This window comes from Citrus clementina, unplaced genomic scaffold, assembly GCF_000493195.1.
Source record: "Citrus clementina cultivar Clemenules unplaced genomic scaffold, Citrus_clementina_v1.0 scaffold_2, whole genome shotgun sequence".
Classification (NCBI taxonomy): Eukaryota; Viridiplantae; Streptophyta; class Magnoliopsida; order Sapindales; family Rutaceae; genus Citrus; species Citrus x clementina.
Window position 1 is genome coordinate 25935794 of NW_006262688.1, and position 25098 is coordinate 25960891.

Genomic DNA, 25098 nt, shown 5'->3' on the forward strand with positions numbered 1-25098 from the left:
TCTTAAATTTAAGTATAAAATATATAAATTCATTAAAAAAAACCACAAATGCCATGAAAAATTCATGGGTGTGCAGCTATTGTTCACAGGTGAAAGGGAAACAATTTGAAAGGTTAGGTTTTGCGGGCTGTTACTCACAAATAAAAAGGAAATAGTTTGGGTTTCCTTTAGGTTAGGTTATGAGTTACAACTTGCACACATCACACATGACATGTTTACACTTTACATTTATTTTATTTATATATTTTTAGATTTAATTATTTTTCAATTAAAATTACATTAAAAATATTTGGACAAAAAAAAAACGGTTTTAGCGAATATCCATGCAGGTATCTATCGGATATTTAGTGCGGGTTTTAATTTCTAATATCAAACCCACCCGCAACCCACAAAATTACCCGCAGTGAGCGGGTTTGAGGGTACCATTGCCATCTCTAACAAGAGCCCGTTAATTTTTGCTAGAGATGAGAGATGACGAAAGTGAGGAATCAGACCGAAGATCTAGGCTCTAAATATCATATCGAATAAAATCATTTGATTTAAAAATTTTAAGTGAATAATGATAGTGATAAATAAGGACTCAATAATACTAATAAAGATGAATCAGCCGAGACATGATAATGATATAGATCAGTGACAGAATTTTAGTACTAGTAGTGACCGCAAGGGGCTGAAGTCTCCAGTGAACAAAATTTCCCTCCCAAATTTTACTTATTTATTATCAGCAATTAATATGATATCATTTAACCCTCCTCTAATTAAATATCTTTCAAATATTATAAAAGTTAAAAAGTACTTCTTACATACTTCAAATAATTAAAGGGTTTGGGCTTTCGGCCGCTTGGCCCACGTACATTCAAATTAATTAATTTTTTTTCGCTCCAAAACCCATATTTTAATCTACAATTCTTGAAGCGTGCAAAAATCCGATAGAGTTTGCAAATCTCCAAGACTACACCTCCAACTTAACAGTAAAAGTGAGCATTTCTTAATTCTCCTCAGCTTGTCGCTGTCACTAAAACCCGTAAAAAGGCATGAACAGAGTCGCTTGATGCTTTGGGTTGGGTTTTAGGTCAACCCAAACCAAACCAGAAAAAGTTTGGGTTGTAATCCAAACCAACCCAAACTTGTTTAACCCAACTCAATTCAACCCATATTAATAATGATTTGGGTTTGGGTTTGGATTTGAGTTTTATGATTAAAATATCTTTTGTTTAGGTAATTTGATTGTATCAAAATCATAAAAATTGATCATTTATCACACAAATTAAAATTGATTTTATCATTTAGTAAATAAATATTATTATCTTTCAACTTTTTATTTATATTTATTCTAAATTATTAACATTAAATACCAATTGATAGATGTAATGTGTAGGATGTAATCAGATTGGGGGTGGGTAGATTTGGGTTTGGATCAACCTGATCGGATCGAGAAAACAGTAATCTAAATTCAATCCGAACTTGTCGGATAAAAAATTTGTGTTAATTATACGCTGGTCCAGTCAAGTTCGGTCCAAAATTAAATCCAAGTCCATTATGATGGATTTAGATATTATTCGGATTAGGGGTAATCTTGAGTTTTTTTTTTGTTTACTTTGAGTGTTTTTTGTCTTTAAATTATCTTAATTATTAGAAGATAGGTTTAATGTAATTATCTCATTTTAGTCCTTTTTTTTTTAATACCAATTTTCAACAAAAAATGAAAATTTACCAAATTTCAACACAAAATGAAAATTACTACTCTGAGATTAATTAAATTAAAAAAAAAACTACTAATATAGGATCAGGTCAGTTTCTTTTCCCATCCCTAGATCTAATTAGTCCCTATGTGTGACGAAATTCTTAGTTCTAACGGGTGAAACATGTTATTTGTAGGGATACACATAAAATTTTAACACGCACATATTTCTATTATATAAGCAAACCACGGTGGTACGGGAGAAATTTTATAAAAAAAATAATCTAATATATTCATGATATTGGTAATAATAATAATAATAATGAGAGAAAAAAATTAAAATGCGTGATATCAAGATGCTTTCATTCATGGAAGAAGTGTGTTGCACTTGGGAAGGAAGAGCCGAGGCAGAATGATTTTTTATATATGTTGTTATTGTTACTATTTTTTTTGGCTTTATCTATTGAGCAATTTTAATTTTCTTATAAGTGACTTGTAAATCTTATGAGTTGTTATTTCTTTTTCTTTTTTTTTTTTATAGTCCTTTTTGAGCTTGTATGAATACATGATTTAATTAGAAATCAACCTAACTGAACAAATAATATGCCTGCTACTTATACAAGATCTATTGGTGCCAATTGGTTTATCGCCTTTTCAATTGTGAATGTGTGTGAATTTTGATTTATTTTAACGTCCACTTATCTTAACAATTTGAAAATTGATATGTGGAAAATAAATAGATGTTCTAATATTTAAATTTGAGCTAGGGATAACAATCTATTTGTAAGTCAACACTGTAAAATGGCTAGACAATATTGTCTAGCAACAATTTGACGATGTACAATTATATAAACGTTACTATTTAATCTCAAATTTACATCTTCAAAGGTGCGATCATACTATAACTTGTAAGAATCCACAAAATGTGATATAATTTTATTGGTTGAACCTTTCTTATCATGAAATACATTATTCTCGTGGCATAATCAAAATTTTAGTTCAACGAAGCGATGTTGTAGAAATTACCATAAACTTGAGTAGGTTAGATTATAGATTCAGTAAAAAAAAGAGCTAACAATGAGGATCATAATGATCAAATTAAGCATAAACTTGCGTTAATTATAACATAAAACCCATCAACGAGGGTCAAACAAGAAACATTTATACAAATTGGTATAATTTCAATTTTTATACGACATGAGAGCAGAGAGCAGAGCTGGGCCTGTACAGTGTACATATACGTCCAGTTCCTGCCAGCCCATGATTTCTCTTTAATTAATTTATCATCCATATAATTGGATTTGAAATTAAGAATAAATTAGTTATTTCTTCAATATCACATTCATCACATCACTCGCCGTCAATTTGAAAGCAATTATCAACAGAGTAATCAAAGAGGAAATTTGTACTATATTATTAGGTCATAACATTATTTTTAACCAGATCACACTTATTAATAGGAAATAATAAATACAGCCGTATTAATTGGACGTGAACCAGCAGGCAGTAACGTTCCTTAAACCTGTAGGCCTCTTCGTCCTGCTCGCTAATTCAGTAAGCTGCATGCATACGTATATAAAAGATCAGGCGACTAATCAATTAATAACACAGAAAGTATATATAGTTAAAATTAAACGTACGTGTAATCTGCGCAGCGGGGCCTGACGTATCTGAGATTGCACCTGGAAGGAAGAGCCATGGCAAGATCATAATCAATCTGAAGGGAACGCACGACGTCCGAGAATTGCGAGGAGCACCAGCAGTCGGTGTTGCAAACACCAAGAAGAGACATGCAGCACTCCGGGTTCGGTTTGGTCAGATCTTCCTGCAGACATCTCCATCGAATAGGCTCGATCCTTCTCGTACAGTAATAACCTGCTGCTTGGTCCCACGTGCTTTCAACCATCACCGCCGCCGCCACCGTCACCGCCGCCGCCGCCATCATCAATACAACCGCTAATTTGTTTCCCATTCCCATTTCTAATATTATATTTCTCTCAGTTACCTTACCTGCAGTTTACTTGCATTGCACTCCCTTCCCTAGCTGATCTGAAATTATATAGAAGAACGTTCCATACGTGAACTAGATTTTAATTAATTGCCACCGTTTATATCCATGACATGTTGTTTAAACTTATCACATGGCGGGTTTGTATTGCTATTAAGGGAGAATGCCGATTTGGCCACTTTTTTTTTAATGTTATTTCACCATTTAGGTCCCTAACAGGTTTTAATTTTGTCATTTCAATATCTCGTCCCTCTTGTTAGTTAAGAAATTGAGTTGAGTTATTCCACATTGATTAGAAAATAAAAATATATGTATGTATACCGTTAAAGCAAGTTTAAGCTTTCAATTTAAGTGATAACTTAGCTTTTAGGTTAGTATTTTAAGTTAAAACACTTTGATGTCTTAGGTGTAGTTAGGTTTGCCTTCCATTTAGTGTTGATGAGGAAAAATTTCCTCTTCTTTCTCACAGGTCTTTTTTTTGCAGACAAAACTGCGTCGTTTTCAAGGACAAGTGTCCGCGCTAAAGATTTTGTTATAAATATCACCATCCCATTCAATCAAGAGATTAGATTTGCTAAATTGACTTTAAGGTCCCTTGTCAAATAAAAAAAAAAAAAAGGGTCTTAATTAGTGTTAGATTATCTTATAATTGTTGCTTGTGAGTATGTGACGGTACCCTCTAAATTTTTTTCGTGACGACACTAAAAATGGTTGCCCCGATTAGCGTTGATTTGTGAGAATAATAAATCTTGTCTTCACAACCGTTATAGTACAGACTTTAATATAATTATATATGTTATACAGTTTAATCTATTTTCCAATGTGATCATTAAGATTTCTTCTAAGTTGGGTAACTTCATCGCTCATGGTCTAGGGCAGGTTTACCTGCTACCATTGTCTTATCCAACAAGAACTGGTGGTTTTGGTTAGATAGCTTCCTTCTCCCGTTTACTATACGTGTCTCGGATGACTCAAATTAATCAAGTTATAATCTGTTTCTACGTGCCACTAAAAAATTAAAAAGAAAAAGATTGCAAATTAAGGACTATATATATATATATATAGTATTTTTCTTGAGAAAAAAAAAAAGGAAAGATTTTGAGTACTAATTGTGTGCTTTGCTAGTTGCTCTTGATCTAAAATGCTTTCTCAAATATTTCAATTACAAAAAGAAACCCAAAATAATGTGAATCGATCATTTTTATCAGATTAAGCTATTATGGCTGACTGCAGGCTACCAGTTCTGAATCAGCAAGGAAGGATATGATAATAAAAACACAGTATCATTTAATCAAACTTAATTATGTCACTCGTATTTATATAAATTGCATAAAGCACAGCAATGGTAAATTACTAACAACAATAGATAGAAAGAAAGATGTTGACAACATGAACTAACATGCAGCACGGACACGACCACAAACATCCTTCAACGATTATTCCACATGCTATTTCTCATTTAGGAACCTGTAAAGAAAAACCCCAGCAAGATTAGCAACAAATTAAGTTTGTAGCTGGTATTAGTTCAATTAATCAGTGAAGTTAATTGACTAATTACATGGAACAGCAATAGGAGGGTTGCACTTGGCAGGAAGAGCCAAGGCAAGATCAGGATCAATCCCAAAAGCTTTCAACATTGGGGACCCTTTGTAACCACACAAGCATTGCAAGTCAGCCCCGGCAAGAGCCTTGCAGCACTGAGCCGATGGGGCTGCCGTGTTTGGTGCATCCTGTGTCACGTATGGCTTACAAGCTTCTAGCCCAGCGTCAGACATTTTGCACAAACTTAGTGCCCTTGAGCTTTCAATGCCCATCATCATCACCACCGCCAACAAAACCACCAACTTCTTTCCCATCTCCATTGACAATTCTCCTCTTACTCGTTTAATTAGCTGCTGCAGTTGATTTAATAACTCAGCTCTCAAGACCACTCAGGGTTGTGCACATGGTGGCATTGATTGGGCTGTGTTGTTTATATAGAAGAGTTTATGCGCCCGTGAACTAAATTTGGCAGCATGCCAGAGTCACGGGTGCATAAATTTTGTTACACTGTTATCTCATTGCATTGGCTGGCCCTTGGTTTTGTTATTAATTTATCATTGGTTGTTTTGATTTTGTGGTCTCAAATGACGCCACATAATTGAAGGGAATATTTAACCCCCTCGAGCACTGAAACTGAATAATGGGAATAAGAATGAATGATTTTCGAGATGATTTTTCATGGGTGTTAGTTATCGTTATTTCTTTTGACTTTATCTGTACTTGAGAGCAAATTTTGTGATAAGTACTGCCTGCAACATTCTATTTAGGGGATTTTCGTTTGTATTTTTTTTTAATTTTTTTTTAACAACCAATCATTTTTTTTTAAAAATATTTTCTGATTTTACTTTTCCTTTTTAGATTTTATGAGTGCATGATTCAACTGGAAATTAACCTAAGATTAAGTGCCTTCTACATTTAAATTAATAATAAGAATTTCAACTTAATCCATCAAAATCAATTGGCATCTTGAGAGAGCTTCAAACTAAAAGAACCCGAAAAGTATTTCCACTGAAGTACCATTGCCTGCCTCCCCTTGGCATATTATCAGCTGACATGGACCCACTAAATTCCTAAATATTTTGCAAGTTTATCACATCCCACCTCCGTAGATTGTTGACACGTTTACTAGAATAGGTTCTTGAAGTGATTAAAAGCAATCATCAAGGAATTAGCATATATTGCCCCCTCACTTTTAACCTCTCTTCCTCTTTATTCACGTCGATATGCCTTAACTTCACTCAATTCCTATGTTTAAATTCATTTCAAAAGATGTGGATATATACATCATCACGGTGTATCAAAAAACAGCAGAAAAAAATATTAATTAGATTGCTTTTGTCAGTTTGCATTATACTATATTGTACTGCTTTAAAATACTGTTCTTATAGTAATCCATATTTGGCGCAATTTGTGGTTGCATTAAACTATATTAAAAAAGTGGCTAATATAATATTTTAGGTTCAGACTGTATTATATTAAAATATTATTTATATTTTAAATATAATTATTTAATTTTTATTATTTAATAAATTTACATTTATTAAATATTAATTTCTATTTATATTTAACTAAAAATTAATTTAAATAATAATATAAGATAGTAATAAACCTAAATATTTAATAAATAAATGATAATATATTATCTTACTTTCTTCACAGAAAATTATTTTAACTATTTTATTTTATGTAGGTAAAAATTATTTTATTTTTATTTTAATAAATAAAAATAAAAATATACATCTTATTTAATAATTTAAAATTTACTAAAATACTAAATTTAAAAATAAATTTAAATTAAATAATCATTTTCAATATTAATAAATAAAAATAAATTTATCATTTAAATTATGTTATATTTTTGCAATATAATATTACCAATAATATAACATAATATTGCAATATTTTATTATTTTATAATAGTAAATTATTAAAACAATTTTATATTAGAAAAATTAATGTTTAAAAAAATTATATAATACTTAATTAAAAATTATAACAAAACCCTCAAATATTAATAAATTTAAATAATATTAATTTAATTTTGACTATAATATAAAAAATAGTATATTATTTTATATAATATAATACAGTTTGTACTCCACTAAACATAGTGTTGTATTACAACTCAATGCAATGAATCACATTATAATGCAATATAACTAATAATACAATATAATATAATATAATGCTTCAAATACACCCTGAATGTAAAGTAAATTAAAGACACCACATTATCATAGCTATCTTGCTTTTATATATACCTTCCAACTTGCACATAATACGAAGGAGATTGACGAATCAGCTAGTTTTGGAAGATAAACTCCAAGTTGATTAGAATTTAGAACATTTTTTTTTTTTTGGATGGGAATTTAGAAGGTGTAAAGATTAAAGTTAAACCATGCAATAATTACATAATTAAAGCATGTGACATTGTGATAAATAATTTATATATAGACCCTGACACCCCTCTCATTGTAAATCCATTTCCCATCTCACAACTGCTTGTTCTTCTTCATAACTTTCTCTTATTACTCAGCATCATCTGTATATTTCTTTCAATGGCCTCCAGTTACACTCAGGTTCTCTCTCTCTCTCTCTCTCTCTCTCTTTATTATATTTTAGTTTTCTTTCATAAAAAGAATTTATACAAAGAAATTTTATATTTTCGGTCATTCTAAATAATTAGCTCCAACATACATACACATATATATGTTGTACCAAATGATAGTTTCTTTATCCATTAACATATTATAATATTTTAAGTCATTAAAATACATGTAGTCATTCTCCAGTGCAGACGTTTCGCCAGCACTTTATATATAAATTTTCAAGTTGTTCACATGCGTACAAAAATACTGGTATAGGTGCTAAACAATGGTTATGAACATCGATCAATCCGGATTTTATAATGAGTGGATGTCGACAACTGATGATTTTTAGTTGCTGGAAATTTAAGTCCGTTAGCATTTTGAATATGCTAGAAGATGTTAGAATGACAAGGTAAACTCTGCTGTTTCAGGTTGAAGCTGAAGTGAATAAGCAAGCAGAAGATACAACTAAGGAGCTCCCTGTCACTGGAGAAAAAGTAGCAACACCAACAGACGATGAAGAGGAAGCAGAAGTGATGGTGCACGAGGAAGAAGAGAAACTTTGTGAAGATGAAGTGGAGAGTGAAATAAAAGAGGAAAAGGGTGAATCGGCTATTACTATTGATGATGAAGAGGCTGAACCTGATCATGCTCCTACCCTTGATGAGGAAGTTGAAATTGAATAATTTAACCAACTTGAAGATTAGAAAGAATAAATTAATTAAGCAGCTTTAAAAGGAATATTTATCTATATTTGTACTATATGCTTGTTTTTGTCATTCCTTGAACATGACTCTGCTTGAATTGTGTAATACAGAATTTCAGTTGTGGACTGATTGGTTTGCTTTTTATTTATGTGGGCTAAAAATGAACAATTTTACTATATCTTGGGCTCAGTCCAATAACGAAAAGAGTGACGCTAGTGGCCCCCTTCTATTTCTCTTAAAACAGCCTTCTTATTTTGTTTTTACAATTTTATCCTTTATATCGAAAGCCAAAATTTATCTAATTAAATCCACCTACAGTTTCTTACTTGGTCATTTTCTCTATTACAAACTCTTTAAACTTACAAACATAAAAAAGAAGTCATAATAGTAAAAAAGTAGGAATTTGATACAAAGACTAAAGAAAACTTTATTCCAATTTATGTTTGCAAGAAAGAAAATTTTGTGAAGTTTTCATAGATTATTAACTTAACGTGCATGTTAGGAAAGAATCAAATATTGTGTTTTTTTTTTTTAATTTTTGAAATGGAATACCCAAATAAATTAAAATACATATAATTGAGTTCTCCTTTTTTTTTATTTATTTTGAACAAGACAAGCACACTTATGTTGCAAGAACCCCAAATATACATTCGAAGGGTTTGGATGTGAAATTGGAAAAATAGTGCTACTAATTGAGGAGCTAGCGGAGGAGGTTATTTTAGAAATTAAAAAGAAATATAAATAGAAAGGGGTTTGATACGGAAAACGGATGGGTGCCAATAGCACCACTCGAAAGAAAGAAGTTATTTCTCTTTGCTTTGTTGAGACAGTTAGGCCCATGAAGGGCCTCAATAGCAACCCCATTCAAGGCCCATCTAAAAGAAATTATACCAATTAGCATCATAAGGCTACTAAAACAAATATTCACTTCTAGCTTAAATTTGAAAAATTCTCAATGCTGCATCTTAAATTATCAGCTGGTATGTGGATGTTCTATCTTAACCAAGGTCCTCAGTTTGAGTCTTAGGAATATAACTGCGTTAAATACTAGTTAGAAGAGTTTTGTCATCCTAGTGGTCCTAACCAGCTCGAATTTAAGTTAGTCGGGGTCCAATATAGTCTTCAGATATCAGATGATTTAATACACAAAAAAAAAATACCAATGTTGAAGCTTGATGTATTATCGTTATGTATCTAGCCAATGTTCACACCCACTATATTACAAAACAGAAGTCTTATAACCTCGCCTGTAAAAGAAAAAGTCGTATCATACATATACATATATATAGACAAAATATGAAGAATAAAGAAGAAATTCATGTAATGCATATAGACAAAATGTGAAGAATAAAGAAGAAATTCAGGTATAAATAGGCACCAAAGGGGCCCCATTTAGCCTTTTTTTTTTGCTTCTTTTCTTTCTCCTTTCATTTTTCTTTTGTCACAAGTTTTGAGGTTAAGGTAAGGGAACAGTTACAGATACCTGGAATCACTGTGACAATTGACGAGTGATAGAAACCCATTGCCTTGTGGCTTGGACCCTGCTTCACACCTCTCAAAAATCTTTAAAAAGAAAAAAAAAAAAAGACCACTCACGTCACAACCTTATAATTTTCTTTTGATTTAATCCACAAATGTTGTTTCCTTATAATAAACTAAAGGAATTCAATTTGTTTCTCACAGAGACTGAGAGCGCCTTGTGCTTGAACAAAGCAATGCAAAGTTTGAACTTCTTTAAGACTCTGCCAAAAAACAGGATAAGCTGTTAGCTGTAGTAGGCCTGTAGCATCACTGCTGCATGTTAAGTGTTTGACCTAGGAGCTTGAAACTGGTGCCTACAATTAAGTAAGCCGATTAAAATAAAATACTTTTCTTACTTTTTGAATAAAGCATCGGGAGTGGTGGTGGTGGTTAAGTTAAAATTGCACGAAGCACAAAGTTATAACTCTGGTACGCGTGTGGGGTTAATAAAGGTTTGATTACTCTGCGTTTGCTTGGAGATCTGGTTAACTCCGGACCCCCCTTGCACTTTTTTTATTCATTTGCATTGGAATATACATATTTGATCAGAGATACAAAGAGAGTGAAAGAAAAAAAGAGAGAGAGAGAGAGAGAGAGAGAGAGAGAGAGAGAATATTAAAACAACTCAAAACAAAAGCAACCTCACCCATCCCTTTCTTTCTTACCACACCTTGCCTCTTTGTCTATCTTGTCTATTAGTTGGGGTAGCTTTGTTTTTACCTCTGGGGACAAATTTAATTTGCCTTGGATCCCCACACATGCGCTTACTGTAACTCCACTTCTCTTTAAATTGCACGACCTATCTCCCACGCTTGGTAGGCAGCTGAGAGCATAAAGTCTAGGAGAAACTAGAAACAGAGTTTGATCAATCAACACAACACAACACAGCACAACAATGGAAGTAAGTCTCTTTTGTATCTTCTTCTTCTAATTTTGATATGGCTTGTTTGAGTTGAGTTGTTAATGATCTGTTGGGCATGCAGGATTATTATTATTACAAGAGGAGTGGTGGTGGTACTCAAGTGCCAGCATTTGGGAGCTGGGATTGGAACAGTGACCTGCCATTCACTCAGTGCTTTGAATCAGCAAGGCAAGCTGGGTTGCTTCGTTATAGCTACTCTGAGGATCGTGATCTGTACGTTGCTGGTGACTTGTATGAGAACGACGTGGTCACTCCTGCCATGATTGTTGTTCCTCGCAGAAGGGTAAGCCATAATTAACCATAGACTGTTCTGTACTCATTTTTGTTTTTAGCTTTAAGACACTCTTAGGAAGAGAGGAGCAAATAAAGATTTACGAAAAGAAGGTCCCTTTCCATTTAATTAAGCAACAGCTTTTCTTTTATTTTATTTTCTTTTTTTTTTCTCCCGCTTCCCCTTTTTGAGAGAAGCAACGCTTTGATGAGTATTGGATAAACCATGCATGCTACAGCTAATGCACCTTAACTTTTGTTTAAAATTGCTTGGTTTCTTTCTCTCCACCAAAATTTAAGTAAAAGGATTAAAGATGTAGCAATATGAACAGTGATTTCTTTTTAAGCATGGATTAAGCCTGGTGGCTACTAACTAGCTGTAAAAATGTATAATACGGTGCTGATGATGTTGAATGGTTTGTAAAATTTCTAGACAAAAGCTCGGGAGCAGCGGCAGAATGCTAAAGAAAAGCAAAGTTGGAAGGTGAATGATGAGGTGATGGAACCAGCGAGCCCTATCCCCGTATCTAGGCCAACACCTAAGCCTGTTGATGAAGACTTGTACAAAATTTCGCCACATCTCCTTTACACTAAATCCAAGAAGGTATCAATTATCGTCCACATTTTGATGTGAATCTTTAATTAATTAATGAAAGTATTAATATTTTTTTCTTTGATTTCTTTTGGGGTGCAGAAGGGAGTTCTTGGTTTCTTCTCAAGCTGCTTGCTGCCAACTTGTTTATTGTGAAGCAGCTGCCTAAAGCTTTTTCAGCATAGGGCTCTTGAGTACATATATGGGATCGGGAATCATGCATGAGTAGAACTAATACCTATACTTATTATGCATCCCATGGAAAGCTTAAATATTGTGTATTTCGTCGTAGTGGAATTTTATGTTCCATTTCCATTACAATGAGAAGGGATTAAGAACATAATTATGATTGTAATATTATATAATTATGTGATTAAGAAATAAGAAGTAAAGGGTTGCTTTTACTTTCCTTTCGCTGGCCGTGTCGGGCTATTTTATTTTGAATCTTTAATTGATGTTGACAAGAGGGGGGAGTCAGGGCTGTTGAGAGTGGAGTTTGGATGGGTTACAAACGCCTGTAGAAAAAGAGAAAAGATTGCACATGTGGGTCATATAATTTCACTTTCCTCTTAATTAAAAAGAAAAATGGTCCATTGATATTTTTCAACATAGTACCTTTTTCTTTCTTTTTTTGCATTTAAAAAGCAGATTTATTACCCATTAATATTTTTTGAGAGATCAGATAAGTGAAGTGACTTTGATTGATTGATTGAGACACAATGGACAGATGATGTGGCTGTGTTGTGGCTGGATCACGTGATCTACTTCAATTTTGATCCTGTAAATAGAAAAAAAAAATAATTTGAAGGCTTTTGAAAGAAGCTTGGATTTGGGTATATACCATGTGAAAAAGAAAAAGGGATCAGTGGTTTTTGAGGATGCATTTTGCAAAATTAAATTGGACAATTTTTCTTTCTGGTTTCCCATTCTCACGTGCCGGGCGCGAAACATTGTGATCATTTTGCGTTTGCCTTTTCCTTTTCCTTTCCAATAAATTTTCTTTTTCCATCAACCCCCAAAGTAAGATAAAGATGGAAGCTTTGAATGCATGGTAGGAGCCTAAAGGGTTCAATTTTTCTCAAGAACACACACCCACATGGGCTGATGAGTGAGTGACTCTAGAAAAATGAAAATGAAAAAGGAAAAATTTTCGAAAAATGGGTCAAAATGAAGGTCGTTAAAGATAGATAAATAGTCAACAGCACAGCATGCATATGATTGTGTTTTGTGTAAGAGGAGATAACATTATATTTTATATATATAAGGAACCTCGGATTCTATTTGAATTATCTTTCTGAATCCTAAAGTTTAATTTACAAACTAAAATGCTTGCTTGAGGTGTCGTCAACTTGATGATCGTTTTATCCTTTTTCACGTAAAAAATAAAATCTACATGGGATTTATTCAAATTGGTCCAATCACAAGAGGATGCGTGGTAATTAGAACATCAAGAGACATCTATTGAAGAATAAAAGTCGTGACTCGTGACACGATTCTTCTCGTTGTTGGATTAATATGAATTTACTGCTGCCAAATATGTTACCAATCTTAGAATTACATGAAATCATAAACATAGGATCGGATAATATGATTTTTTTGATATATTATACGATCTCCTATCATTTTGTTACACGTGTTCCTTTCATGCATGCGCGTGTTGACGCGTCGATGTAGCACTGGCTCTCTCTCTCTCTCTCTCTCTCTTCTTGAGTGTGATGATGAGTCCTTGTTCTTATCAAACAGTATTTACATTATCCAAAATCAAGTTTGTCATTTACCCAATTCTCTTCTTTATCTTTATAATGGATCGTGAATGTTCCCCCGTTCACAATTCGCTCTTTCTCGTAGTGCTTTTATTTGACAAATTTCTTGGCAGAATCTCTTTTTTATTTTTTTATTTTTTATTTTTATTTTTTTTTTCGTTTTTATTCTACAATGCCTGCTGGATTATCAAACTTGGAGAATTCGGACCCAAAAGCAATCATCTTCTGGTATGTGAATTTTGCAATTTCAATTTTTTTCTTCCTCCGGAAGAATTTTTAAATCATTAGGCAGAGTATAATTTAATCGATTTGTTGTTGGAATCATATTATTTTATTTGTATTTCTTTATGGCCTTACACAAACGAATTGCTTAATTCAGTATTGAGTGCGATAGTTACCCGTGAAATTCAGTTGCCTGCTTAATTACAGAATTAGTTACAGTTGCCTGCTTAATTATTTTGCTTCCTCCGTGAAATACCCGTCGTATCGTATTGCAGCATGTTGCTTTTCCCTTAAATTATGACAACGTTCAGAGATGTTCAATAATATGAGAGGGGGAAGGGAAATAAGAGAAGCTACTCTACTTATTCTGCTATTTGGTTTAACCCAGTTGCATGATGTTAAGATATTTGAATTGATTAATTAAATTTAGCTTTCTGTTTAGTTAGTTAAGTGAATCTGTTATTAGTGCTGATGTGGCAGTCCAGTCAGCTAAATCTGTTATGGTTGTTAGCTCAAATAAACACATTACTCACATGCAGAGTATATAAGCTTCTATTCAGCATTATGTATATATGCTTGTAATTCAGCTCGTTTGAGCAAAAGATAAATACAAATTCTCTCTCTGTTTTCTCGTTTGTTTTCTCTGCAACCAAACAACTTTTTCATCTTTACATATGATGATGAGTCAGGCCAAGGAGTCAAGGAGAGGAAGTATCCAAAGCCAAGCCCGATAAGATAGCAAACAAGTGTACTGCGGAAAGCAAAGGCAATGCAGCAGCCAAAAAGACGTGCATTTGTGCACCAACTAGCCATGCCGGCTCGTTTAGGTGCCATCTTCACCGAACCAATAATGCACCACCGAAGTTGTCATCGTCGTCGTCTCGGTGTTTAGTAGACGATAATGGTCGGAAAAGTCAGCCTCAGCTCTCCCGGTTTTACACCTGTGATTCGGTACAAATACAGCCCGCCCAAAATGACAAGCCTGTAATAAATGCTGGAGAAGTTGTAGGTGTTAATGTCAAGTTGTCGCTGGACAATTAGCGCCTTTTTTTTTTTTTAATTTGAAGTTAACAGCATACTGGAAGAATTGTAGTTATTGTAGTTGGCGTGTCTGTTGAGTGGAGTGTAGTAAATATAGTTAAATATAAATACTATAAATATATATTACATCTTCCATAATAATTTTCCATAATAATCAATTTATCTTCAATCAAAATTTGAGTTTTTTCATTTTAAATTTAATTGTGAATTTGTTATACCTTCTTCTCTTCGTGAGAACGCAAATTACAGCGGAATCTAACAAAACGCTGCATCAAAATTGGATTAAGAAGCTTGCAAGCCTCTTACACCTGACTTCTCAAACGTTCGGGATTGCAAACGAAGTCGACAAAAAACCGACGTTGAAGACCTACTTCTTGTGAATGGTGTTTAATAATCTGCAATGAAAATGCACGCCATGAAAATTATAGAATGCAATATTAGAAGGATAAAGGAGCCTCAAAATTAATTGCCAATCCAATAATAAATACGTACCTCACTCTTTTTACAGTGTTCGAGGGTTGCTTCTTCCACTGCAGCTGAGAGTTTAGCGTTGATCTTTTTTATTTCATCTAGCTCTTTCATTAATGCCTTCAAAAGTAGAATAAATCATAAAAGCTTAGAATACGCAAGAAACATGAGTGAAAACAAGTCTCAACATAATGGTAATAGTGTGACGAGGGCCATCTGCGAGGTGCCAGTATAGGTTGTGCTGTTGTCAAAGATGGAAATAGTAATTGCTGCAGACTTTGAATAAGAGTACACCTAAAGCACAAGGACAGATAAAACATGTGTTTAAGAAATTAAAAATATTGTTCAAACGACATTGTGATCAACAAGTTATATAAATAACTTACAGCTCATTGATACATTTTATGTCCTGTGCAAGGGAATTCTTGAGATCAGACTGAAGGGTCATCAGGTCTGAATGAAGACTGGATATCTGCGGCACAATCCTTGGAGCTGATACATATGTATGTTGACAGTCCAGCTGAGTATCTATTGAAAGGAGGCGAGATAAAATTTTCAATATCAATAAAAAATGTCAAAAGATACTGCCACAGAACTATCTGTTACTAACCAAAAAGCTAGGTTCATTACTTGAATGGCTACTTAAAAGATCTCTAACACAATGTTAAAAAAAAGTCCTGATCATCTACGGCTCCCTGCTCTTGTTTATCAGCGGCAGCTTCAATCAGTGCCAGGCATCAACCCTGCAACAACATATTTTAATTTCAAAGGAGATAGAATAGCATTGTAAGTACTAGGCTAACAACAGGCAGACGTTTTCTGTCCCCAGAGCACCAAAAGTAAACTGAGGCTCAACACAGAAACCAACAACCAGATTGAGAGACTAATACCACTCAGCCTCTGGTTGCTGATAGGTAACCCTGAATCTCTGATTCAATAACTTTAAGCAGTGAATATGCTCCAAGCAGGTTCTTTTTTTCCAGCTGACATGCTATGTTCAAGAACTGACGCCTTGCAAGGTGATTAATCAGATGAGCTATGAGCTGCCAAAAGAAAACAAAAAGTTAATATCTTGCACATTGTACTTAATACAGCCCAAAAAAAAGTCATAAGATCCAAGGAGTCAGCAAGAACCAGAGGGATATTATTCCAGATGCCAGGGTTTTGGTTTCAAGCTTAAGTATTAATCAATAACAACTAATCTTTAGTATTATGTTCATGAAACTAACAAGCCATGGCCACCCTCCCATAGAAAGCCCAAATTTGAAATCCTTAAATCTCATTGTATGTTCAGACTTCCATAGATATTTCTCAACAAGTTCTTCTAAATATGCCTAAGGATAAAAATTAGAAGTAGCAAACCCACCACTTTCTGTCTGCTAATATAGAATTCTTTGCGCATGACCTTCAAATCATAATCACCTACAAGTTCATCAGTGTTGAACCACATCATCTTCATTAAAATAGCTCTCTAGCACAGTTAAAGAATTGAATAATTACTTCCTTCTTACAATCATGGAATTGGAAGTCAGACTATTCCAGCTCTTTGGAAAGTCATTAGTCAGTACCTTGTAAAATGTATGTATCTTGAAGTTGAGCCAGCTCCCAACAAAGAGCTGGAATAGTCTGAAAGAATGAAGCATTAGTACAAAAATAAATAGCAGCATAGTAAACTGAGATGAACAAAAACATTAGCCTTACATGTATATCAGATAAATGGCTGTGTTTGACAAATAATATTGCCGCATCAGCATATTTTGGGAATTACAAGAGAGCATTTCAGACAAGTAACTAAAAAAAAAAATTGTAATTCAGTTCTTTGCACCTTGGACCAAGTACAACCGACTTTGCAAAAAGTTTCGACCAGTTAAAAATGATAAAGAAAAATCATGTTGAGTTGGCACATTTTGCAACTGACAGTGTCCTGTAAATTGTACTGTTTCCAAATGCTAAATTAAACAATTAGTAGACACAGACAATCTAGTTGACACAGAATACACATACAAACCTCAGACAACAACTTCTTTTCTGTAAGATAAAGATTTGATAGTTCCCCTACTAATTCAACATGTTTTTTCCTTCAGATTTATGAGGAAATGGGGAAAAAAAATGTAACCTGAAGATTACACAAGATTTAAAAAAAAGGGAAAAGTGGGAAACAACTCTTACTTAAGTAAATGACGATCAAGATGAATGTGAGCTTCATCTGATGCTACTTGAGATTTAAGTGTCATAAGGATAGCTTGCTGCTTAGCATTCTCAACCTGGGCTTCCACCCATTGTCTTTCACTCGTCTGATTCTGTCAAATGATTACCAATACAGCATATGGAAATGTACATTTGACGGAGATAATCACTCACAAATTAAAAAAACAAAGAAGACAGCTGGGAAGTAGCAGGACATGTATATTCACACACAAATAGAAAAGACAAAGAAGACAGCTAGGAAGTAGCAGGACATGTCAAGAAATGTATACAATCCACGAGAGAAAATAGAGCCCTCAGCATTGTTTTTGTCACATTCTTAAAAAGAGACCTGAAAGTAGATGTGTAGCACAAGAACACATGGTAAAATGTGTGATGTCTACAATAAAAAATACATCCCCGAGAACTGTTTTCTATCACATGATTAATGAGATGACAGTATAAGAACACTTTTAGGGTAAAGTACATACATCAAACGAAGCCATCGTAATTCAGCTACACGCTGATGACGGGAATTTTCTACATCTGCAACAATCCAAAGCAATAAGTACAAATCGATATTCTGTTAGATGTGGTACACGCTTCAAAGACAGGCAAGGGGATAATCACAATCCACATACAAGTCAAGATTAATAATATGAGTAAAAACCATAAGGGAAATAGAAAATCATACCTCTTACTAATATATTTGAGGCATCATCAAGACTTGCCCTCGAACATTCTGATTTTCGTTCCTCAGCGACTACTTGACAAGGCCCCTGATTGCAATTGCATGGTACGACCGTAAACCTTACAAGCTTGATTAACAAATTATAATATTCATTCATTCATCAGTCTAGGAAACAAAACAGAATAAAAGCCAAGCATATGAATATTATATGCTGCTCTTTCATGAAAAGATACTAATATCCTATCAAGTGGAAAAGAATTAATATTGTATCAACATACAGCGTCCAGTTGCTTAGCAAACCACTGATTTAACTCCTTTATACAAGATGGATCTCCGAGCAAGAACAGATGAAAATCAGAGTAAGCTAGCTAGTGCCGCCCTCTGCACATGCACATGTGATGATGTGAATAACATTGAAAACTCAGCACAACGATGCACACAATATAAAAATAGGAAAAATAATAAGAATCTTCTATTTGTTCCCCTTTTCTGAATTTAAACAAACTGGAAAATTAAATACAAGGTTCAACTTCAACAAAACTTCATCTCCAAAACTTCACAGATAGCCAACGAAATAAAATCTAGAAGAATGAAGAAGGATATAATACCTTCTCCAGAATGATGAAGAGCCAAATCTTATGCTGTTGAAGCTGTCCTTTCCAGAACTGCAGTCATCTAAATTATGATAAAAAGAAATTTTGAACCGTTTTAACAAACAAATACATTCAATAAACATTTAAAAGCTTAACTACTCACTACAGTACCTGCAAATTCCTCGCTGAAAGGCTGTCATCCAAGGTTGTAAGATGTCCATTGAGAGTGGAACTAGCAGAGACTCTCGCACGTCTCCCTTGTACCAACGTTGAACCATGGGCAGTGAGCACGTCAAACTCAGACTGTAGATGCCTAAGCCGCTTCTGCAACTCCACAGCTTCAGCCTTATACGCCAGAGTCGCCCCACTAAACATCATCATTACCAAAAAAAAAATCACATCGCATAGTGCATCAGCGGTACATTTACATCTCAGAAATAAATTAACAATATCTTGTAATCCACAAATAAATTAAATTACCGGATATCTTTTAGTCTCACTTCTTCGGCTCCAAAAATGTCATCTTGATTACCTCTGCTGGAAGAAAATGCTGATATGCTATCATGAGCAGACTCCGAGTCTTCTCCCTATCAACAATTTTATCAATATAACAGTAAACGACAAGTCAGTTCGAGTCAAAAATTAAGAAATTTAAACTAATGAAAGCTCGAGACAACACCAATCGCCCGCTCAGAGGACGTTGGCTCCAAAAGCACGCGCCTAGAACGTTAGACTAAATGAAAGGCTTACTTCCAGTAGCTTTTCTTCTTCGAGAAACCGCTCATGCTGAGAAATTTCGGAGAAGGAAACGGCGTTGGAGGGACGGAGGGAGGAGCAGATTCAGTCGAGAATCGGTCGTGCGTCGTCGTATTGAAACGGCCACTCGAAGCTGTCGGGGTCTAATGCACCGGCGCCTTCGTAACCTCACTCACTCAGCAACGCACAGAGCCGAGCTGCGGACATCCTCTTTCTCTCGATTTCAGACCAGGATTCAGATCTTCTTCATTTAAAACTTGTGTTGTACGTTCGCGTTTTGGCGCCGGCCTTGAGTTTTTACTACGCTTTCAAGAGTCAAGAGTCACCATTTACTGTGCTGAAGGTATCGAAGCTTCTAAAATTTCTTTGTCGTTTTGTGACTCGGTTGTGTGCTCGGTCTTATTGTACATTTGTCAACAAATTTTTGCCCTTCGATTTAATATAGATATAAAGTTAGTGCATCGAAATAAAGGGTCCAAGGCTTTATTCTTGTTCCATAAAGCTCAGTGTTATATGAAAAAATTAAGGTTAGTTGAAATTTGATACAGCAGAGTACAAAGAAAAAGTAAAAGTAATATCACATCAAAACTACTGTTACTTGTTTGTTCAATCAAATAAGTGGGGTAGGCGATGAATTCACGAGCATTCATCACATGATGAATCATGAGTACATAAAAATTTTATTGTTTATTCATATACAGATGTCACAGTTATTTATTTATTTATTCTTTTGAGTTTAAATCTTATTAACATATACTTTCATGAGATTTTTAAGCTACTTGGTGTATAGCCACATTAATGTTCATTTGATCTTTGAAGGTCGCTTGAATATTTTTCATAGGAAGATTCATTGAAATTTATTCAAGATTCTCAACTTCTACCGAATCTAATTTTTCTTTTTAGTTTCAATCAAATTACTGACCGATTTTATTAAGTTGCCAATCTTTTATTTAGAATACAAATAAGATATTTCAAGCAATTGATGAAATCAATGCATCCTTATGAAAAAAAATGATGAAATATGAGGATGAAAATAACATTTAGGCATTTAAGAAAGAGCTTTCTTGCAGCAGAAGTAAAGAAAATATATAGCCAGTTTGAATTGTTCCTTCGTTAATAGATTCTTGTATTCCATTCAAGATGCTTAATGAAAAAAAAAAAACGATTAAAGGAATTGTGGATCCACAATGAATTGATTTTTCACTTTTCCATCCGAATTCTCTTATTTATTTGTACTGTAGCTTAAAAATAAGAGTCTCAAAAAGGTTTTAGCTTAGAGTTTTCTTTTATTTTAGATAAAAATATCTAATTAATGAAATTTTGATGAAGTTAGGTATTTGAGGGATATGTCGTTTGATTATGTTTACTAATTACGACATAATGTATTCTAATTAAAGTAAACGACATGTCATACATATGCACCAACACATACTCTAAAGGACTTGTCGTCCATTTTTCATCTGTTGGTTTTCTATTTTCACGTCACTCCATATGTTAATTTACTGCATAAACAACGTGTAGTTTTACCACTACAAAATATGTAGAATCAAAGAGTTTTTAGTCATTCTTGTCGAACAAGTAAAATCGACCTGAATTAATTAGTTAGTGCATGTTTAGATTACTTTTAGAAGGCTCAATAATGATTTTGAAAAGTTAAAAGTTAATTTTGGTATTTGGTAAATTTTTTTAGAAATTGCTTTTGGTAAAATTACTCCATCCTACTAAAGATTTTGAAAGTCATAGACACACTAATTTTTCAAAATTTGATTTCAAGACTCACTTTTATATTTAATGCAACTTCATATATATCCTCATATATATTATCGAAACCCAAAATTATCCTTATTAAATAGGAAATAAAATTATTAAATTTAAAATGATGATGATGATGATGATGATGATGATTATTATTATTATTATTATTATTAGTATTAGTACTACTACGACTACTACTACCTATTATATTGAGATAACAAAATAAAAATAAAATTAATAATATAAAATATTTATTTTAGTTTTCAATTATTATACATACACAATAAAAAATATTATATGTACACACACACACACACACACACACACACACACACACACACATATATATATATGTATGGATATGTTTATAAATGTTTAAATAAATTTTATTCAATGTAGTCATTTATATTCTTACAATAATTTAATTGTAATATTTACTAAATATATATGACCGCTTTTAAAATTCACAGCACTTCTAAAAATAAATTTTATGAAACGTTTAACTAAAACTGTTAACAACTAATTATTTTTACAATACAGCTAATAATAATTATTTTAAAAGTTACAGCATTACCGAACTGACCCTTATTTTAATTTTATTCAATTTAAACTTATTTACTTATATAGATGCTCGAATCCAGATTGGAATAGAATTGTTAATTTATTATCCTGTTAATATTTTTATATTTAGTTTTCAATAAAAAAACCCTCTTTTTATTTTGTTACTAGATTATTCATCTCTGTGTAATCAAGTCTTCATACAAATATCATTTTAAGAATTTAACCATCCAAAACAAAACTCTAAGGATAAGTTATCGAGTTTCCTTGTTGAGTAATGCTATATTTACTGTCCCAATTGTTGTGTCACCATTAAAATTTCTCCAATTGGATATTATATATAAATCTCCATGTGGAAAAAACTGCTTGGCCTTCGCAACTTTAAATTATGATTATTCTTGTCAAACAAGGAATTAATTACTTTAGTTTATAAGTTTACGATTGTACAAAAAAAAAGAATAATATATAGAGTCTTTGAGCTTCCTTTATTTTGAGTTATTTATTTTAGTTTTACCGCAATTTTAACTTATTCGCTTATATCTAGATCCAAATAGGTTTATTTTCTCAAAAAGATTTTCATATTTTCAATAAAATTCTTTTTTTTTTAAATTTTATTTCTCTATAAGAATTCAGACAATCAAGTCATGCTCTTAATCAAGTGATCAACCTATCCAATGAGACAATTTATACGAACAAATTTTATTGTTATAATCTAATATTAGAACTCCTTATTCTATACTTGTCGCTTTTTAAAAAGTTAGAGCGTCAAAACAAAAAGATTAGGGCTTGCCTTTACATGAAACCCAATGTTACATGAAAAATTAGGGCTAGTTAAAATTTGATGCAGCGGAGTAAAAAGAAAAAATGAAACTAATATTACGTCAAATGTGCCATTACTTGTTTGTTTAACCAAATAAGTGTTGTAGGCTGCAAATGATGAATTCACGAATGTTCATCAGTTAAGGAATTCTGCGTAAAAGAAATTTTTACATTTTATTTATATAAAGATGTAAAATTTATTTATTTATTTATTCTCTTGAATTTAGATCTTAATTAACATATATTTTTTCATGAATTAAATACTTTTGTATAAAGTAAAGAAAACTCCAAGTTACAACCATATTAAACCTTAAACAACCACTCAAAGCTATCAGGGTCGAGAGGGGAGAGGCTTATACTTATAAAGGGCTAATGGATAAGATGAAGGCTTGGGGTTGTGAAGGGGACGGGGGATGGTCAGAAGATGTAGGGCAAGGCTGGCACTGTGCTCGTGTCATCAGGCAATATAGGTGAGGAAGCAGGTTGCTGAAATAGGATTGACAGGTTGCTCTTCGGCTGGGAGATATGTGGCGTGGGCTCATATGGGCAGGAGACAAGGATTGTTCTTGTGAAATGGTTAGAGGCCCTGAAGGAGTCTAATGTGTTAATGCCTTGGTAACCTAATTTACTTAATAATGTATAGAGCCGAGCTCCGGACATCCTCTCTCTTTCAATTTTAGCAAATACTATTGATTAGGATTCATATATTTTTTATTTCAAACTTGTGCTTACATTTAGCGTTTTGCTACCGGTCTCGAGTTTACTACATGGGTCGTGCTATGTTATATCATATGTAATATACAACATTCCTTGTGTTGATGCCAAAAAACGACCTCAACAGCTGAAGTTATTTTTTTTGGGGAATAACAACACGAATTCAAGCTCCAATATCAATCCGACCGTAGCTTTTTACACCTACCAACCACAAAACACAGTTAGGAGGTTCTGGTGTAGATCGTCTGATGCTTAAGTCAAATGTTTTGTGTATAAGGAAAGAAAAATGAAAAAGAGGAATTCAAAAAAAGTTCAAATCCAGGAATTCTCTAATGGAGGTGTTGCAAATCTTGTAGAAATCAGAAAGGCTTTAAGATTAGTAACATGTAGAATTTTTGGTTAATTTTGCCAACCCTTCAAACCAATTCTCTCTTCAGTTTAAATAAGCCCTCTGGTTGTGGACGGTTACAACAATTTCAGCACACTTACTAGTAGTTATTGGTGGTTATCTATCAATTGTGAGCAGTTGAGAAGGTAGTGGCATACTACTCCCCTGAAAAATAGGCCATGTTTATCAAATAGATTCTCAGGTCGAACTACTACAGTTTGTATCTATAAATTAAGTCGTCCATATATGCTTCAAGTTGTAGCTATAAACCAGGTCGTCAATATAGGCTTCAAGTTGCACTTATAAACTAGGTAGTCAATATAGTTTTCAGGTTTCAGGTCGTGCATCAATAAAATCCAACTTAAACACTAGTCCTCCGATTTTCAATATCGAGAAGTTATTACTGATGTTGAAAACTAATTGTTGAAAAATAGAAATTTTTTACAAAACTAACACTAACACTAGTTCTCTAGTTTTTAATACTAAGAAGATATGAACGGTATTCGAAATTGAAACAACAAAGAAAAGACAATATGGCCTCGAGTTGAACAAAGACAATGTGGAGTTGAACGGAGATAATTTCGAGCTGAATAGGCTTAAAAGTTAGTAAAAATTTGACAAAAATAATAGAGATAAGAAAAATAAAAATAAAAACAAAGAATAAATAAAGAAATAAGACCATAAAGAAAAGCAGAGGGCACGTGACTTAAGGCATAAAAAAAAGTAAAAACACACATTTTTATTACTTTCCCCTTGCATTTGGCTTGTGTGTCATCTCTATGCTCACACTCACTTTTTCACAATAAAACCTAGCGAAATTTTAAGTTGCCGCCGTCTTGCAATATTCTGTGCTCATTAAAAGCTGTTGGCTCAGCCACAACGGAGCCTTTTAGTGAGTGTCCTGTGCGCCATCTTCTTCTTTATTCCTTTTTCTTCTCTTTTTATTTTTTGAAAGCTAGTACATACATACATACATATATTTATATAACTCTCTTCTTTTTCTTCTTTTCTAACCGAAATATTTTTCTTTTTTTTGGTTGAAACTGAACTCCTCTCCTTTTTTTTTTAAACTGACATTTCTTCGTCTTCTTTTTTTTTTTCCTCAAATCAAAACCTGGTTTTTTTTAACTGAACGTTTTCTTCTCTTTTTTGTTTTTTTTTCAAACGATCTTTTTTTTTTTGGTGAATGCCACGCTCATTGTCATTTTTATTTTTGATGTAGAGCCAATACTGTGCTGCTTGTTTTTGTTAGGAAATTAGTGGGTGAAGCAGACACGCAGCTAAAATGAAATTGGAAGAAAAATAAAGAACAAGC

At 33.2% G+C, this 25098-nt stretch overlaps 5 protein-coding genes across 5 annotated transcripts; 2 read left to right on the top strand and 3 right to left on the bottom strand.

The window, feature by feature from the left end:
• Nucleotides 1–3073: 3073 nt before the first annotated feature.
• Nucleotides 3074–3732, bottom strand: LOC18052578. Its single transcript, XM_006447938.2, has 2 exons — nucleotides 3322–3732; nucleotides 3074–3240 (listed from the first exon to the last, which is right to left on the bottom strand). The coding sequence occupies exons 1-2, from the start codon at nucleotides 3657–3659 to the stop codon at nucleotides 3228–3230; spliced, it is 351 nt and encodes a 116-aa protein (XP_006448001.1). The 5' UTR covers nucleotides 3660–3732; the 3' UTR covers nucleotides 3074–3227.
• Nucleotides 3733–4951: 1219 nt separating this feature from the next.
• On the bottom strand, nucleotides 4952–5640 carry LOC18052579 (putative lipid-transfer protein DIR1). Its single transcript, XM_006447939.2, has 2 exons — nucleotides 5248–5640; nucleotides 4952–5156 (listed from the first exon to the last, which is right to left on the bottom strand). Exons 1-2 carry the CDS (start codon nucleotides 5549–5551, stop codon nucleotides 5149–5151), a joined length of 312 nt encoding a protein of 103 aa, XP_006448002.1. The 5' UTR covers nucleotides 5552–5640; the 3' UTR covers nucleotides 4952–5148.
• A 5025-nt stretch (nucleotides 5641–10665) lies between these two features.
• LOC18052581 lies at nucleotides 10666–12297 on the top strand. Its single transcript, XM_006447941.2, has 4 exons — nucleotides 10666–10948; nucleotides 11031–11252; nucleotides 11673–11843; nucleotides 11934–12297. Exons 1-4 carry the CDS (start codon nucleotides 10943–10945, stop codon nucleotides 11985–11987), a joined length of 453 nt encoding a protein of 150 aa, XP_006448004.1. The 5' UTR covers nucleotides 10666–10942; the 3' UTR covers nucleotides 11988–12297.
• Nucleotides 12298–13573: 1276 nt separating this feature from the next.
• On the top strand, nucleotides 13574–14939 carry LOC18052582. Its single transcript, XM_006447942.2, has 2 exons — nucleotides 13574–13822; nucleotides 14506–14939. Exons 1-2 carry the CDS (start codon nucleotides 13767–13769, stop codon nucleotides 14855–14857), a joined length of 408 nt encoding a protein of 135 aa, XP_006448005.1. The 5' UTR covers nucleotides 13574–13766; the 3' UTR covers nucleotides 14858–14939.
• On the bottom strand, nucleotides 14724–19826 carry LOC18052583 (AUGMIN subunit 3). Its single transcript, XM_006447943.2, is given in 16 exon segments — nucleotides 14724–14810; nucleotides 15076–15252; nucleotides 15350–15619; nucleotides 15712–15853; nucleotides 15956–15989; nucleotides 15991–16068; nucleotides 16216–16368; nucleotides 16692–16747; nucleotides 16894–16951; nucleotides 17334–17403; nucleotides 17495–17625; nucleotides 17997–18055; nucleotides 18809–18875; nucleotides 18965–19160; nucleotides 19274–19380; nucleotides 19544–19826. Coding segments are annotated over 14 exon segments (1536 nt in total). The 5' UTR covers nucleotides 19757–19826; the 3' UTR covers nucleotides 14724–14810; nucleotides 15076–15252; nucleotides 15350–15447.
• Nucleotides 19827–25098: the final 5272 nt, after the last annotated feature.

What these genes read in the sequence shown, in the direction of transcription:
- LOC18052578 (XM_006447938.2), bottom strand. Translation starts at nt 3,659, where the DNA reads ATGGGAATGGGAAACAAATTAGCGGTTGTATTGATGATGGCGGCGGCG.
- LOC18052579 (XM_006447939.2), bottom strand. Translation starts at nt 5,551, where the DNA reads ATGGAGATGGGAAAGAAGTTGGTGGTTTTGTTGGCGGTGGTGATGATG.
- LOC18052581 (XM_006447941.2), top strand. An exon ending in TTGTTGTTCCTCGCAGAAGG is followed by an intron (nt 11,253 to 11,672) that starts GTAAGCCATAAT and finishes TAAAATTTCTAG; the next exon opens with ACAAAAGCTCGGGAGCAGCG. An exon ending in TTTACACTAAATCCAAGAAG is followed by an intron (nt 11,844 to 11,933) that starts GTATCAATTATC and finishes TTTGGGGTGCAG; the next exon opens with AAGGGAGTTCTTGGTTTCTT.
- LOC18052582 (XM_006447942.2), top strand. Translation starts at nt 13,767, where the DNA reads ATGCCTGCTGGATTATCAAACTTGGAGAATTCGGACCCAAAAGCAATC. An exon ending in CCAAAAGCAATCATCTTCTG is followed by an intron (nt 13,823 to 14,505) that starts GTATGTGAATTT and finishes ATGATGAGTCAG; the next exon opens with GCCAAGGAGTCAAGGAGAGG.